Consider the following 18,318-nt stretch of genomic DNA (forward strand, 5'->3'; position numbering starts at 1 on the left):
TTGAAAGGGTTTCTGCATTGCTTCTGCATTGTGGGGATAATTGTTTTTGTGCAGGAAGGGCAGGCATCCTGCAAAAAAACAAACATTAATGCTATTGTCCTTTTTTTATGCAAGCTGCAGAATGCAACATGCATAGAAAGAGGGAAAAACAAGAAGAAATAAAGGTATCTCTCCTCGTTGTGCCTCCTTACTTCTCCTGTGGGGAGACGTAGAAATCTGATGCAATCCCAGGTTTACAAAATGTTGTAAATCTGGGAAAGCGTCAGGTTCCATGGGTGTTGCTTTGGAACCCCCAACAGCAACACCCACAGAACACCCCTTTCACACAGAGTAACGTGTGAAAGGGAAACATATTCACAAGGCCATGAAAACCCACGCCGGGTGACTTTACGTGGCCCTGTAAATACCGGCAGGCACACTGTGCCACCGGTGCATCCCAAAAAAAGGATGCAACGGTGGCCCAATGGGTTTGTAAATAAAGCCCCTCGGTATCTAGTCAAGGACTCCGGAATATTTCACTACAGAAACCTGTCATTCCACCAGAATGGCCCTGAATGCAACAGAAAGGATTATGAGAGGATCCTGGAATCACATCGAGGTCTGAGACCCACATGGTTAATTTATTTAAGAAACAAGGGGCCCGATTCACAGAACTAACTTAAGACAAAATCCTAAACTTACTACTTTTGGTATTCACAGAATGCACTTACTACTTTTGGTATTCACAGAATGCACTTACTACTTTTGGTATTCACAGAATGGATTTACGACTACTAACTTTACGTCTGCACTCGGGCCGGAGATTCCGGCTCAGAGGCGGAGATTCCGGCCCGGAAGTGGAACTTCCGACCCGGAGGTGGGATTTCTGGTCCGGAGGTGGAGATTTCGGCCACGGCTAAATCTCCGGCACTGGACGTAATCCTCACCTCCAGGCCAGAAGTCCCACCTCCGGGCCGGAAGTTCTACCTCCAGGCCGGAATCTCCACCTCCGAGCTGGAATCTCCGGCCCGAGTGCGGACCTAAAGTTAGTAGTCGTAAATCCATTCTGTGAATACCAAAAGTAGTAAGTGCATTCTGTGAATACCAAAAGTAGTAAGTTTAGGATTTTGTTTTAAGTTAATTCTGTGGATCTGGCCCAAGGTCTCCTTTTAGAGGAAATCCTTTCTACATTATAGTAAAGAATATTGCTTTAAGTAAAGCTTCCATTGAAGCTTCTTTGTTTCCCTAAAGAAATTCACATTATTTTGTGTAATAAAGCAGCTTAATTAAAGATGATCAGATGTGTATTATAAACAAGCATTGGCAAAGTCAGCTTGTCTTGGTTAACAAATGAAGGATTAGCGCATTAGGGCAGACAAGCAGGAATGAGCCAGCAGGAGTGGACAGAGAGGTCTGCAGTTGTGAAGTAGTCCCTCGGGCAGTCCATTGCAAGTGAAGGCAGAAGGATACACGTAAACAGCCAATGGCATTAGGTGAGAGAGAAATACGCCACTGGGCTGAGCCAAGATATGATTAACAAAATCTAAAGCCAATGGTTCAAAGAGGCTAGGAGAATAGAATCAATGGTTGAAAAGGGCAGACCCAAAGCCCAGTCTATGAATATTATCAACAATCTGTCTGTCTAACAGATGTGCGGTCAACCGCCAGATGAAAACAAGATGTATGAATTTGCTGAATCACGCACACAAACAGAAGCATCATGCAGACATTCTGTTGCCTGCTGCATGATTATAAATAGCACATTCTGTGTAAACGCACAGACTGACATGGGGTATGCTCAGTGGAGAGCAAGAACCACACTTTGATGAAGTGAAGCATTTTTCCCGCTGCATTGGTGTTGTTATTGCTGTTTTGCAAGCCCTCGTTGAGCAAATGTTGCATTCTTTCGAGAACCCACTCCCTGGGCTCCTCTCCATGCTCAGGATACGGAGCGCACATGTGCAAAGGAAACAGCCACATGAACAGAGGGGAGGAGTGCAAATCCCCACGCGCCCTGTGCAAGAAGGCCAGATCTCCTCCGTGCCATTCTTCCAGGGTGGGCCACCGTCTTCCCTGTGGCATTCACACTGGGGATGGAACAGGCACCACGGGAACCTCCAGCCCAGTTTTAACCTCATGGCTGCTGGAGCGATTCCCCTGCAGTGCTGGGCCGTAATAAAAACGGGTGTGGTCATGACGAGCTCAGCTTGTCATGAGCACCGAAGGGGTTAAAACCCACAGAGGCTCTCTAAATATCCACTCCCTGTAGATAACTGCCATTCAACGTCCCACTCAGGGTGTCTTTGCCCTTGTGCATACGTAATTAACGGTAGCATGCACAGCAGCAAAGAATGCCCTATTCAAGCGAGTGGAGGCCAGGCTTAGACAGCACCTATGATGAAGGACCAGCATCTCCACCGAATAAATGGCACATAGTCCTATGTGTGTAGGGGCATGGATTTAAGCGATGACGATAGGTTACACTGTGATGTGTTGAGAAAGGCCAAAGTGCAAGTTACCGAATAAATAAAGACTGTTAAAGGCTTCCATCAACATGTTCTTGGGAGCACAGCAGGCTGCACTGTCCTCTTTCAGTTGGTGGGTGTGCTACACAGCTACATTCAGTTTGTGGGACACCACGCTATCTCCACCACGCGCCCATGTGGGGCAAGCAGCTCCCACAACGACTGCCTGCAATGCAAAGTGAGGTTACCTGAGGTGTACACAAGAGTCCGCCTCCTTGGAGGCATGCATGGCGAGAAGTGGGGAGGCATAACCCGAAAAGAATCATTTAAATGATAAAGATTTGTATATATGGCAATGGGCCAGCTGTCAGTTATGGTATGTGCACTGAAGAGCAGCCACAGTCAGGTAGCAACACAGCATTCTCTTCAGTTGCACACTCATCATACAAACCACACAGACAGGTCATCTTAGACATGGCACACACACAGTCAGAGTGCAAGCATGCCCCTCACATCAAGGCCTTTCACAAGTGGCTTCATGTTCCGAGGTCATCTGAGCTGAACTGTTTTGTTCTTTATATCTCTCTCCTCATCCCACAGAAGGTTTACCATTTTAGTTCTGCTTCTTGTGGAACAATATGGATGCTCCAGGAATGTGTGGTCTGAAGGCCACTGCAGACATCATCACACAGCCTCTTGCCCTATTGCTTGAGAGTGTTGATCCTGGACACCGTCCTGTGTCCTGTGAGGTCGCGGGGGGCTGGCAGCTCTGCTGAAGGTCTTCCCCTGTTGCTGGTCCTGCCCTGTGCTCCTAACGGGAGCAGCTTGATCCAATTCATTCCCATCAGTGTATGAGCCTGCCACATGTTGGAAGACAGGGGGTGATGGGCACACCAGGGACGTGGCTGGCATTCCGTGAGAGGTTAGGTACTCGGAGCCCGTGAACAGGGTGGAGGTAGAGATTGGTGAGCAGCGAGCACGAAACTTGGGATCCATCAAAACATTTCTTACAGGAACCAGCAGTCGCGAGGTCTCCGCGTATGTCGAAGAAGGACCCAAAGCAAGATGGCTCACATCTGACGGTCTAGCGGTTGGCGTGTACAGATCGCCCTCCAGCTTCACAGTCTGAGGAGCACAAGGTGCATAATGTGCCAGGCCACCCTCCACCTTTACAGGATGTGGGGGATATGGTGTGGGGTAAGTCACCATTGGTCCTAAAGGGTGACTCTGGCCACTACAATACTGGCCACAAGCTAGATCCAGAGTTCTCACTCCATCAGAGACCCCATCTGGTCTGGGGCTGGCCCGGGGTGGAGATGGCCCTTTCCTCTGGGAGATCTTGGGCTCACAGGAATAGCCGGACAGAGACTGGGGCGGCTGAGACGGACTTGCGGGCAGTACTTGGTGAGACATTATCAGCGAGGAGCGATGTACAGAGCCTGGAGATTGACTGAGAGAATCTGGGGAAAAAGGAAAGGAGACATGAGAACAATCAAGAGGCAGCAGACACAGCATATATGTAGGAAACAAAAATGCTCTGAAAACTGAGACAGATGGATGACTCAAACATCACAGATAACAAAATACAGCTCATGAGACTGAACATGAAAGCAAAGGCTTGTGGGCGTGGGGTCTTTTGTGCACCGTCCCTGTGCTGCTCAGCTCCTTGCATTATCATCATGGTTGACCTTGGAATCTCACTCTGATCAGGAGGTCTTGTGTCATGGGTCCTCCCGTGTTTGTTATATTTCCTTGCAGCGGAGTGTTCTGCTCTGCTTGTGACAGGGAGTAATGCCAGGAATTCACCATCGCCATTGTGGAAGCTGATTGCAAATGACTGGTATCTCATATGGTGGTTGCATCCCTGGTGAGAATAGCGCCTGCTACCCCCTTCGCCCCAACCCCCAGCCCTGTTTACAATGTGTGCAAGCCTCTTAACTGGGACTCTGCGTGACCACCGCATAAGTGATAACTTTTGGGTGAACACACTTTGTCTACGTGGGGGAGTGGGCTACCTCGTTCTCTATTGCTGAAGCTCTTGGACGAACACTTGCCACGGAGTACAGATGTGGACTTTGTTGGTAGCTACTGTGCTCCTCACCCTCCCTTTCATGTCTCAGATGTTGCCCATTCTTTCATCCTGAACGCGGATGATGATGAACCCTACTATTGTAAGGTCCTACAGATGAGAAGACAGAGAAGAATACCTCTGTATGCACCGTTCTGAGTGTGAGTGAGCTCTAGGGGGCGCCCTAGTGGCTTGCATGAAGAAGTTCCTTTATAGACAATGGCCCAGGCATTGGCCACCTGCTCACACCTGAGACAAAGACGTCCACACCCCCATCAGAGGTAACCCACTACAGAGAAAGCCAGCACAGAATCGTTCATCGTTGGTGTTACTCGGGTCTACAGCCTTGTCTTCCGCTGAGCTGTAATTACGTTCTCTCTCGGGGATTAGTGTCTGCATCGCAACATTTCAGGTCAAGCATTTTGGGTGGACCTCTGTGAGGGTGACGTGAACAAACCCACTAAGGACACAAAAACGGACCATGAGAAGGTCCTGCCCACAACACACAGCAGCACCTCGCCCCTGCTCCCACGTCAAAGATAATAGGCGGTACCTGCAACAAGGACTGCTTAGCGCCTATGGGTCCCCACTGGGACTCGATGTCTGGCCTGACAGTATACAGGAGAAGATTGTGGTACTAAGAAAAGCCAAAAAGAGATCCTGACCACAAATAGCCAAAGCAAAAAAGGGTACAGATAGTTACCAAGTCCGCCTAAAGAGAGATTTAATTGGTAAAATGCCCAGATTAAGTGAAATTGCATTGGTGCAAAGCTAATCTGGGGACAGGTTCCATCGGTACGAAGCATAGCCAAGAATGACTCCCAGTAGCACAACAAGAATTGATCCCAAAACACAAATCCAAAAACTGTTCCCAGTAGCGCAAAGCGAATAATTTATCCCAAAAGGACAAAGTCAAGAATTGATCCTAGTAGCACAAAACCAAGCAAAGATCCAAGAAGTCAAAATCTAAGAATTGATCCCAGAGGTACAAAACCAATAATTGATCCCAAAACACAAATCCAAAAACTGATCCCCGTAGCGAAAAGCCACAAATTGATCCCAGCAGCACAAAGCCAAGAATTGATCTGAAAAGTACAAAGCCAAGAATTGATCCCAGAACAGAAGCAGAAAGCCCAAAATTGATCCAGTAGCACTAACTCAAGAATTGATCCAAGAAGCACAAAGCAAATAACTGATCCCAGCAGCACAAAACTAAGAATTGATCTCAGTAGCACAAAGTCAGGAATTGATCCTAGTAACTCAAAGCCAAGAAATGATTACAGAAGCACAACACCAAGTATTGATCCCAGAGGCACAAAGCCAATAATTGATCCTAGCAGCAAAAAAGCAATAAATGACCCCAAACGCACAAAGCCATGAACTGATCACAGTAGCACAAAGCCAAAAATGGATCCCAGAGGCAAAAAGCCAATAGTTGATCCTAGCAGCAAAAAACACTATGTGATCCCAAAAGCACAAAGCCAAGAACTGGTACAAGCAGCACAGTACCTACAATTGCTCCCAGATGCACACATCCAATAATTGATCCCAGTAGCACAAAGCCACAAATAGATCCCAGAGGCACAAAACCAATAATTGATCTTAGCAGCAAAAAAACAATAAGCGATCCCAGTAGCACAAAGCCAAGAACTGATCCCAGTAGCACAAAGCCAAGAATTGATCCCAGAGGCACAAATCCAAGAAATGATCCCAGCAGTATAAACCAATAATTGATCCCAAAACACAAAGCCAAAAATTGATCCCATTAGCACAAATCCAAGAAGTGAACCAATTAGCATGAAGTCAAGAAGTAATCCCAGTAGCAAAAAGACACAAATTGATCCCAGCAGCACAAAGTCAAGAACTGCACCCAGTAGCACAAAGCCAAGAATTGATCCCAGCAGCACAAAGCCAAAATGTGATCTGAGTAGAACAAAGCCAAGAAATTATCACCAGTAGAACAAAGCCAAAATTTGATCCCAGAGGCACAGAGGCAATAATTTATCCCAGAAGCACAAAACCAAACAATAATTGTTCCTAAAAGTATTGACCCCAGTAACACAAATCCAAGAATGTATCCCAGTAGCACATAGCCAATAATAGATCCTAAAAGCACAAAACCAAGAATTGATCTCAGCAGCACAAAGTCAAGAATTGATCCCAGAGGCACAAAACCAAGAGGTGATCCCAGCAGCACAATGCCAAGGCAAGTGCAGAGGTCAAAAACACAAAAGAAGGAGTTGTTGCTACTGGAAGATCATACAGAACGTAAGCAATGACATACGGACATTTCATCACCGTCAAGCCAAGGCAAGGTGAGTTCCCAGAGCGACCTCTGTGACACAAAGTAAAGCCGTAGAGAGATTACTTTGCTACAGAGGTAATTTATTGAAAATTCCCACTGACACACAGCCAATTCAAAGAGATATCGAACTGGTGCAAAGCGAAGCCTCTGAGACATCTCTTGCTGAGATACCAGCTTTCCTAACTCAAGCCTCAGCGAGACGCCAGCTGTATTGTAACAAGTCCTGAGGACCTCCCCGTAAATCTATGTCACGCCATCAAAAGATTACAGCTAACCCCAGGACAAGCCTCAGAGTGAGTACAATGCTCCAAGCCATTACAGTTTGGAAAATCAAAACAGTACTGAGACACACCAAGAATAGAGCGTGCTTGTAAGACAGCAAGCGCCGCAGCAGCATTAAGGAAAGCTATCATCATAGCTCGGCAGTATTAAGTGAGGCAAAGAGGAGTACCAAACCTCAGTGGTATGAAGCTAAGCCAAGGACAGAAGCTAACTGCAATATTACAAGCCATAGAGAGATCAAAGCACTGCTACAGCAGACCAGCAAGAGGCTAGGTCCAGGCAAAGAGCGAGCCTGGCAGTAGGAACTCTAGCCTATTCCAAGGAAGTGGAGCTGCTCGACTAAAACATCAAAGTTACAGGTAGTCAGATTATGAAAAGATCAAGCCAAAACTAGAACCTCCTCCAAGGATGCCTTCAAATTAGAAGAAAGTAGATTCCTTATGAACAAGTTCTTACCTCAATAGGTTATTGGATCATCTCCTCTAATGCATAGGACTTACACCTTTAAGCCCTTGCACTCGATGCTTTTACATCTCCATATGTACCAGTCATGTTCTTATTATTCTGCTGAGCCCGTGTACGTGTTACCGTTCTTGTCCTGTGAGTTTATTTTGATATGTGATTTTGTCTGTATTCCTATTTGACACATGTACAGCAAACAGAGCCCAAACAACAACCACCTCAAGTGCATCCTGCTCAACACGCGCTCGGTCCACAAACACGCCATTGAACTATGGAACCTACTCGACACCACATCACCGGACGTCGCCTTTCTTACAGAAACCTGGATAAACGCCTCATCAGCGCCCGACATTGCCATAGCCATCCCGAACGGGTACAAGATCATCCGAAAGGACCGCATCAACCAAACAGGAGGAGGCATCGCCATCGTCCACAAGAACACCATCCGCATCAAGACCAGCTCAGACGACACCCTCACAGTCGCCGAACACCTTCACTTCCAGATACACACCGACCCCAAGACCACACTTAGAGGCACTCTCATATACAGACCACCAGGACCCCGCACACAATTCAGCGAAGACATCACCGACTTTATCAGTCCACACGCCCTCCCCTCCGAGGACTACATTCTTCTAGGGGACCTCAACTTCCACCTGGAGAAGAACAACGACAGCAACACCACCACCCTTCTGGACAGCCTCGCTAATCTCGGACTCAAACAACTGGTAAACACCCCCACCCACCACGCCGGACACACGCTCGACCCAATCTTCTCCTCCAGCAAGCACGTTTCCTTCAATCAAGCCACAGGACTCCACTGGACAGACCACAGCTGCGTCCACTTCAACTTTAAAAAGACCTTGACCCACCACCACCCACAACAAGTCCCCCGCAGAAACTGGAACAAAATTACCACAGACCAGCTCACCACATCTCTAAACGAAAACCCTCCCGCCAAATCATCGGACCCTAATCAAGCATCCATCAATCTCGCACAATGGATCACCCACTCCGCTGATGAATTAGCACCCCTGAAAAACCATCACAACAAGAAAGGTAGCAAAAAAGCCTCCTGGTTCAATGACGACCTCAAGAACTCCAAAAAGAACTGCCGCACCCTCGAGAAAACCTGGCGAAAAAACCCAACCACAGACAACATGTCCGCCCTCAAGGACGCCACCCGCAAACACCACCAGCTGATCCGATCCTCCAAGAAATCAGCATTCAAGGATCAAATCGACAACAACGCCCACAACAGTAAGGAACTCTTCAGTATCGTCAAAGAGTTTACCAATCCCAGTGCCGTCTCCAACGACATCACCCCCTCTCAAGACCTCTGCGACTCTCTAGCCTCATTCTTCCACAGCAAAATCGCCGACATACATAACAGCTTCGGCGACCAGACGACCCCCCTTACCACCGAACTAAAGCCCCCCACCACCACCCTTTGCTCCTGGAACCCGATCAGCACTGAAGACACCATCCGCCTGATGAACTCCATTCACTCCGGATCACCAACCGACCCATGCCCCCACCACATCTTCAACAAGGCCGACTCCATCATAGCACCCCGTCTCCGAGATATCATCAACTGCTCTCTCAACACCGCTACCTTCCCGGAAAGCTGGAAACATGCCGAATTAGTGCCCTCCTGAAGAAACCTACAGCATACCCCACCGAACTTAAGAACTATCGCCCCATCTCTCTCCTTCCTTTCCCTGCCAAAGTCATAGAGAAGGCCGTCAACAGTCAGCTGGCCACCTTCCTCGAGTCCAACGGCTCCCTTGACCCCTCACAGTCCGGATTCAGAGCCAAACACAGCACCGAGACCGCCCTCATCGTAGCCACAGACGACATCCGAACACTATTAGACAACGGGGAAACAGCTGCCCTCATCCTCCTAGACCTATCCGCAGCGTTTGACACGGTCTGTCATAGCACCCTAGTACAACGCCTCAGCAAAGCCGGGATACAAGGAAAAGCATTGGATTGGATCATCTCGTTCCTCGCCGGAAGAACCCAGAGAGTCCGCCTCCACCCTTTCAGGTCAGAGGCCTCTGAAGTCATATGCGGCGTTCCACAAGGATCTTCGCTCAGCCCCACCCTCTTCAACGTCTACATGAGCCCCCTCGCACCCATCGCACGCCAGCACAACCTCAACATCATCTCCTACGCTGACGACACACAGCTGATCCTCTCCCTCACCAAAGACCCAAACACCGCCAAAACCAACCTACACGAAGGGATGAAAGACGTAGCCGAATGGATGAAGAACAGCCGCTTAAAACTGAATTCTGCCAAGATGGAAGTCCTCATCCTAGGATCATCCCCCTCCGCATGGGACGACTCGTGGTGGCCACCGGCACTGGGCAGCGCACCCAAACCAACGGACCATGCTCGTAACCTGGGATTCATCCTAGACTCCTCCCTCTCAATGACCAGACAAGTCAATGCCGTCTCATCATCTTGCTTTAACATATTACGTATGCTCAGAAAGATCTTCCGCTGGATCCCCACCGAAACAAGAAAGACAGTCACCCAAGCACTTGTCACAAGCCGACTGGACTACGGAAACACCCTCTACGCCGGAACCACAGCCAAATTACAGAAAAAACTCCAACGAATTCAGAACGCATCCGCCCAACTCATCCTAGACATACCCCGCCACAACCACATATCCGATCACCTGAGAGACCTCCACTGGCTCCCTGTAAACAAGAGAATAACATTCCGTCTCCTCACCCACGCACACAAAGCTCTCTACGACCTAGGACCCAAATACCTCAACACGCGCCTGACCGTTTACACCCCCACCCGCCAACTCCGATCGTCCAATCAAGCCCTCGCCGCGATTCCACGCATCCGAAGAGCTACCATGGGAGGAAGATCTTTCTCCTACTTAGCGGCCAAGACCTGGAACTCTCTCCCCACCCACCTCCGCCTTACACAGAACCACCTCTCCTTCAGAAACAACTCAAAACCTGGCTATTTGATAAGTAGCGAACACCCCCCCCCCCCCCTCAAGCGCCTTGAGACCCTCTGGGTGAGTAGTGCGCTATACAAATCTTGACTTGACTTTCCCCACAAATGTAAAGCGCTCTGATATCCCTCGGGATCATGTTGGCGCTATATAAAACTTTCTAAATAAATACATAGGTTAAGCCCTGGAAGGATCCCATTGGTATTGAACCATGCACAGAACCAATGTATGCCTTTGTGGCATTTATCGGCAACAAGCTGGGCCATAGCGGCATCACGCAAGTATCACCTCTAGCTATGAAGAGCCCCGCTGTGAATTTCTACGTATGAGATATGGGTCCAATGGGCAGAGCTAGAACTCCCTCAAAAAGCAGAAGAATTCTCACCATTGTGCATCAACTGATTGGAGGGAGAACTGGCGCAGCTGCTGCCTGGAGAAGGCATCTCTTTGACAATCTCTGCTGCAGCCTTTGCTGTGCTGCACTGATGCGACGATGGCCGTGACGCCTTCCCACGCAGGATATCGGTCACCTAGGGATAAAGGAGAAGGTTCAGGAAGGGAGACAGAGATGAAGTCAGAGAAAAAAGTTAAAATGGAGAGAAGAAAATGGATGGCATTTGGGTAATAAACATGGGCAACAAAGTGTGGTACGATAGAGGGGTAGAGTCAGAGAAAGGGAAGATAGTTTATGAGGACAACAAGGTGTAGTGGGATAGAGTCAGAGGCCGACAGAGGGAACTTAGTCTATGAGGGGACAAGAGATGGATCAAAAAATATTGAGAGGCTGAGAAAAATGGAGCAGAGGACAAGAAGTGAGAAGAAGAAGGAGTGATAGAGGAAAATCAGAAGTCCAAGATAGAAACACATTGAATTTTGAGATAAAAGAGAGACAAGATAAAGCAAAGGAGTTTGTGGGAAAGATTTACAGCGATCATCATGTATTGAAAGAGAGGGGGTATGGAAGAGGACATTTCATCTATGTATTCATTGATTGATGGCTTTCTTTGAGCAGTCTGCCAATCACTGGCAGCTTCGGCGTGGCAAAGGAGGAGGGATGTGGAGGGGACTCAGTGGATAGCCCCATCATTGCTGAATCCGCTTCTCCAGCTACACTCTACCCTCTACCCACAAACCCATCTTTGCCCACATGCGTGGGATTCTGTCCCTGGTCCCTTCCCTCCTGCGCTGGTCCTTCATCTCAAGAACCTGTGGTTCACTGGCCTGTGTGCTCTCAGGATTCTCCCACAAACCACCTGGGCAATGGTAGGGACTCTGCCCCTCTATCTGCTCATCCTGTGTAGGATCTTTACCCTTTTACTCTGGATTCCACAAGGATCCTGCGACCCTCCCAGTGTTTCTCTGAGCCAGTTCTACTGCTCATGCTCTTATTCTTGGGTCTGCTGCACATCATCAGAGAGTGTTGTGGTGCCAGTCTCTTTCCTCCCATCCTGTCACTTACAATGGCCCATATGCCCCAGCTGGCTCCCCCAAGGACCCTGAGGGACCTCTGGCACCATCCTGAGCTCTGGACCTTTTATTCCTGCCCCATTTTATCTCCCCATCCTGGATTCTCAACAGGATCCTGCACAAACCTTTTTGTTCCGGGCCACCATCAGCGCGGTGTCGTTGTGGTAGTTCTTGATGCTGCTGTCGGCTCCATTCTTCACCAGCGCTCGCACGATGTCGAGCAGCCCTCGGCCACTGGCAGAGTGCAGGGCTGTGTTCCCCGAGTATGTTTGGGAGTTCACGTTAGCTCCATTCTGGAAAATGGTCAACACGGGAGAGTTAGCGCTGCTCACAGGATGCAACCAACACCAAGGGCCCGATTCACAGAACTAACTTAAGACAAAATCCTAAACGTACTACTATTGGTATTCACAGAAGGCATTTAGTAGTAGAAAAGTTAGGAGTTTTTCTTAAGTTTAAATTAAGACAAACTTAAGACAGCCTTATGACAGACTGAAGACAGTCTTAAGACAGACTTAAGACAGACTTAAATTAGGATTTGTCTTAAGTCTGTATTAAGTTTGTCTTAAGTCTGTCATAAGGCTGTCTTAAGTTTGTCTTAAGTTTGTCTTAATTCAAACTTAAGACAAAATCCTAACTTTACTACTAATAAATGCTTTCTGTGAATACCGAAAGTAGTAAATTTAGGATTTTGTCTTAAGTTAGTTCTGTGAATCAGCCTAGAGAGAGCTTTTGTGTCATGATACTGCACGCGAATCGAGTCCGATACCAAGGACAATACACTCATCAGCTTCACACACACACACACACCTCATTTGCAGACCTCTCCTATTCCCACAGATGTCCTTCTTCCTGTTACGCCTCGGGCACGACCATGGAATATTTTCAATTAGAAGGAAACATTTTGGAGAGGATATGTATCTTAAGCCTTAAAAGGTAGGTGAAAGGATCTCCAAAGGTAGCCTTATCATCAGTTAATGTCAAAGCATCGAGTGTATCTTGGCGGAGTCCGGAAGTCGATGCAGAATTCTCACAGTGGGACCGTGTTCTCTTCAGGATGTTAGCAACGGCCCTGTGGGCTGAATTCTAGAGCACGTGCTGTCTTCTCATCTGCTTCTTGGTAAGTAAAAAAGGTGTTGCTGACTGTATTTCAGAACGGTAGGTACCTTCGGCAATATTGCCCCGATCTGTTTTTATCTTTGCAAGACACTTGGGGCCCTATTCACAAAGGTACACTGAGACAAAAGTCTAACTTTACGACTTTCGGTATTCACAAAGGGCATTCACCAGTCGCTGGTGGGTAGCCTAGCACCCCTGGCACACTCCACGGTGTGCAGATCAGCACCCATTGTACACCCCACAGTGGGTAACCTGGCACCCAAGGTACATTCCAAGGTGGGCAACCTGGCACCCACGGTACACCCCACAGTGGCAGCCTGGCACCCAGGGCACATCCCACAGTGGGCAGCCTGGCACCCAGGGCACACTTCATGGAGGGAAGCCTGGCACCCATGGTACACTCCATGGTGGGCAGCATGGCACCCTGGGCACACTCCACAGTGGGCAGCCCGGCACACTCCATGATGGGCAGCCTGGCACCCAGTGCACACTCCATGGTGGGCAGCATGGCACCCTGGGCACACTCCACAGTGGGCAGCCTGGCACCCATGGTACACTCCATGGTGGGCAGCATGGCACCCTGGGCACACTCCACAGTGGGCAGCCTGGCACCCAGGGCACACTTCATGGAGGGAAGCCTGGCACCCAGTGCACACTCCACAGTGGGCAGCCTGGCACCCATGGTACACTCCACAGTGGGCAGCCTGGCACCCATGGTACACTCCACAGAGGGCAGCCTGGCACCCCGGCACACTCCATAGAGGGCAGCCTGGCACCAGGGCACACTCTACGGTGGGCAGCACATTGCTGAGGGCACTAACCAGGGGGTGGCACTGCATAAGTCACTAGGTAAGAGTGTCTGGGGAGAATTGTGGTCGAGCCCGGACTCAAAGGGTCTTCGGTGGGACACGGGGCGGTCAGGAAGGGATCTTCCTTCGGGTCGGGATCCATTCCCTGCACCTTTGAAAGTGATCGACATTTAGAGGGATCCAGCAGTGGGCGGGGCCAGAGCTCTGTCTGAGCACATCAGCACCCTCACTCCCAGCTTGAACCCCAGGAGTGAGTCCTCCCTTCACCCCGCAGTGTGTGCGCAGTGAAGCCCCGATGCAGAAGCCGTGTGACCCCAAGGTTCACTGTTAGCATCACTCAGAATCCAAATATAAACCTGGAGGGGACCGTGGATCTCAGAGCACAGGACTGAGCTCTTTGAGGAGGCATAGAAACCCACACACTGCGGCTGACAGAGGTCCCCGCAGGGAGCCACTGAAGAGAGCAGGCCTCTAGTATCATCGGGGCCCCCCACAACCCCCCCCTTAGGGGCAGGGACTCAGGGAGGAGTCCCCCCAGCCTCGTCGCTGCACGCTAGGGAGCGTCACTTTCTGGGCGCTAGGACTGGGGAGGAGTATATAGGCCTCCCCCGCCCTCTTGGCACCCTCTTTCACGCGCCCGACACGCAGTATCCCACCCTACTGCTTACCCGGTGTGGTTCGTGGCAGGCAGGAGGCAGAGAATGTTGTAATGTTGTCTTTTTTCATTGCAGGCGAGTTACAGGGTGATCTGGAAGCAGACGGGTACAGAAGGGTAACTCTGCGCAGTACCGTAGGGGGTGCCAGAGCCAAATCCTAGGATCCTCATGGGGGTTCCTGGAAAACCGTGTTGGCGCCCCATTAGTCCTTCGGGCTGTTGTGGGCCTGAACAACCGGGGGATTGCAATGCTACGCTCCGCCCTGAAAGGGGCGTGAGTAATAAGGGACCAGGTGTCACGTGATCCGGGGAAGAGGATCACCAGAAGGGGCAGCACAGATGGGGTTCGCCCCAGTGCTGCTAGGCTCATCAGGCGGGCAGGTGGCGAGGGGCTGCCTGCCCTTGGATCGCCCGTAAGATAACCCACCATATTACATAACGTTGTATGTAATAAACCTGAAGCAACTTTACCCAAACAAGAAATGTTTTGTGTGTTTATTTATTAGCATGCATGTTACGTTGAAGGGGTGGGGAAGGATGCCAATGATGACACTATGAAGATTCACAAAGAGAGGAAGGTCAGTTAATCTCATATGAAATGTTCACTCACTCTCTGAGCTCAGCGGCTGGAGGCCCCACACCAGGGGATATCAGTGCACGCTGTGCGTGGGGACAGAGCGGGCACGTGCACAGCAGCTCCTCTCACACAGCCTCCCACTATCTCACCTCACACTCTCACCTGACACAGCCTCCCCCTTCTCCTTACACAGCCCCACCTCACACCTCATTCACACACTCATCCTAGGCAGCCTCCACTTACACAGCCTCCCAGTATATCACCTCACACTCTCACCTCACACAGCCTCCCCCTTCTGCTTACACAGCCCCACCTCAGACCTCATTCACACACTCATCCTAGGCAGCCTCCACTTACACAGCCTCTCCTCCGGATGACTCACCGTACACAGCCTCACCTACACAGGGTATCCCTACACAGCCTCACCTACACAGGGTATCCCTACACAGCCTCACCTACACAGGGTATCCCTACACAGCCTCACCTACACAGGGTATCCCTACACAGCTTCACCTACACAGGGTATCCATACACAGCCTCACCTACACAGGGTATCCCTACACAGCCTCACCTACACAGGGTATCCCTACACAGCCTCACCTACACAGGGTATCCCTACACAGCCTCACCTACACAGGGTATCCCTACACAGCCTCACCTACACAGGGTATCCCTACACAGCCTCACCTACACAGGGTATCCCTACACAGCCTCACCTACACAGGGTATCCCGACACAGCCTCACCTACACAGGGTATCCCTACACAGACTCACCCACACAGGGTATCCCTACACAGCCTGTCCTATACAGCCCCACCTCACACCTCATTCACACACTCACCTTACACAGCCCACCTTACACATACTCACCCTAATGAGCAGGGCCACCATGTCCACGGAGCTGTTCTCCACCGCATGTGTCAGCGGAGAGCGTCCACTCTTAATGTCCTGAGAGGAGAGAAGAGAACAGGATGAGAGGGGGGGCTGAGGCACTCCTGCCGGGGTAACTTACTACACATTCCCCTTGCAGTAATCCTTCTGAAGCATTAACATTCCATCCCTGCTACTAACACACAGAGCGACTGTGGACAGCCTTCAGCTGCAGCAACACACACAGCCATGACTGCAAGCCCTCAGCTGCAGTAACACACACAGCCATGACTGTAAGGCCCTCGGCTGCAGTAACACACACAGCCATGACTGCAAGCCCCGGCTGCAGTAACACACACAGCCATGACTGCAAGCCCCTGGCTGCAGTAACACACACTGCCATGACTGCAAGCCCCTGGCTGCAGTAACACACACAGCCATGACTGTAAGCCCCCGGGCTGCAGTAACACACACAGCCATGACTGCAAGCCCCTGGCTGCAGTAACACACACTGCCATGACTGCAAGCCCCTGGCTGCAGTAACACACACAGCCATGACTGCAAGCCCCCAGCTGCAGTAACACACACAGCCATGACTGTAAGCCCCCGGGCTGCAGTAACACACACAGCCATGACTGCAAGCCCTCAGATGCAGTAACACACACACCATAACTGCAAGCCCTCAGCTGTAGTAACACACACACCATGACTGCAAGCCCCCGGCTGCAGTAACACACAGGCATGACTGCAAGCCCTCAGCTGCAGTAACACACACACCATGACTGCAAGCCCTCAGCTGCAGTAACACACAGGCATGACTGCAAGCCCTCAGCTGCAGTAACACACACAACCATGACTGCAAGCCCCCGGCTGCAGTAACACACACAGCCATGACTGCAAGCCCCCGGCTGCAGTAACACACACACCATGACTGCAAGCCCCCGGCTGCAGTAACACACACCATGACTGCAAGCCCCTGGCTGCAGTAACACACACCGTGACTGCAAGCCCTCAGCTGCAGTAACACACACAGCCATGACTGCAAGCCCCCGGCTGCAGTAACACACACCGTGACTGCAAGCCCCTGGCTGCAGTAACACACACAACCATGACTGCAAGCCCCCGGCTGCAGTAACACACACCATGACTGCAAGCCCCTGGCTGCAGTAACACACACCGTGACTGCAAGCCCTCAGCTGCAGTAACACACACACCATGACTGCAAGCCCCCGGCTGCAGTAACACACACCGTGACTGCAAGCCCTCAGCTGCAGTAACACACACACCATGACTGCAAGCCCCCGGCTGCAGTAACACACACCATGACTGCAAGCCCCTGGCTGCAGTAACACACACCGTGACTGCAAGCCCTCAGCTGCAGTAACACACACAGCCATGACTGCAAGCCCCCGGCTGCAGTAACACACACCGTGACTGCAAGCCCCCGGCTGAGGTAACACACACAGCTATGACTGCAAGCTCCGGCTGCAGTAACACACACAGTCAGGACTGCAAGCCCCCGGCTGCAGTAACACACACAGTCAGGACTGCAAGCCCCCGGCTGCAGTAACACACACAGTCAGGACTGCAAGCCCCCGGCTGCAGTAACACACACAGTCAGGACTGCAAGCCCCCGGCTGCAGTAACACACACAGTCAGGACTGCAAGCCCCGGCTGCAGTAACACACACAGCCATGACTGCAAGCCCCAGCTGCAGTAACACACACAGCCATGACTTCAAGCCCCGGCTGCAGTAACACACACAGCCATGACTTCAAGCCCCAGCTGCAGTAACACACACACCATGACTGTAAGCCCCCGGCTGGAGTAACACACACAGCCATGACTGCAAGCCCCCGGCTGCAGTAACACACACAGTCAGGACTGCAAGCCCCGGCTGCAGTAACACACACAGCCATGACTGCAAGCCCCAGCTGCAGTAACACACACAGCCATGACTTCAAGCCCCGGCTGCAGTAACACACACAGCCATGACTTCAAGCCCCAGCTGCAGTAACACACACACCATGACTGTAAGCCCCCGGCTGGAGTAACACAGCAATGACTGCACGCCACAGCTGCAGTAACACACACAGCCATGACTGCAAGCCCCCGGGTGCAATGACACACACAGCCAGGACTGCAAGCCCCGGCTGCAGTAACACACACAGCCATGACTGCAAGCCCCCGGGTGCAATGACACACACAGCCATGACTGCAAGCCCGCAGCTGCAGTAACACACACATCCATGCCTGCAAGCCCCGGCTGCAGTAACA

The 18,318-nt window shown here is 50.7% G+C and overlaps 1 protein-coding gene across 1 annotated transcript in view; it reads right to left on the bottom strand.

Moving 5' to 3' along the window:
• Positions 1 to 966: 966 nt before the first annotated feature.
• Positions 967 to 18,318, bottom strand: part of BCL3 (BCL3 transcription coactivator) — a 120,901-nt gene continuing 103,549 nt past the window's right edge. The window contains exons 6-10 of the mRNA XM_078651275.1: positions 16,042 to 16,119; positions 12,137 to 12,304; positions 10,930 to 11,074; positions 2,215 to 3,904; positions 967 to 2,112 (exon numbers count right to left, since the gene is read on the bottom strand). Of these exons, the coding sequence (XP_078507401.1) occupies positions 3,129 to 3,904; positions 10,930 to 11,074; positions 12,137 to 12,304; positions 16,042 to 16,119 (1,167 nt within the window). The 3' untranslated portion in view covers positions 967 to 2,112; positions 2,215 to 3,128. The remainder of the gene's footprint in view (positions 2,113 to 2,214; positions 3,905 to 10,929; positions 11,075 to 12,136; positions 12,305 to 16,041; positions 16,120 to 18,318) is intronic.

Source organism: Lissotriton helveticus, chromosome 7 (genome assembly GCF_964261635.1).
Source record: "Lissotriton helveticus chromosome 7, aLisHel1.1, whole genome shotgun sequence".
NCBI lineage: Eukaryota > Metazoa > Chordata > Amphibia > Caudata > Salamandridae > Lissotriton > Lissotriton helveticus.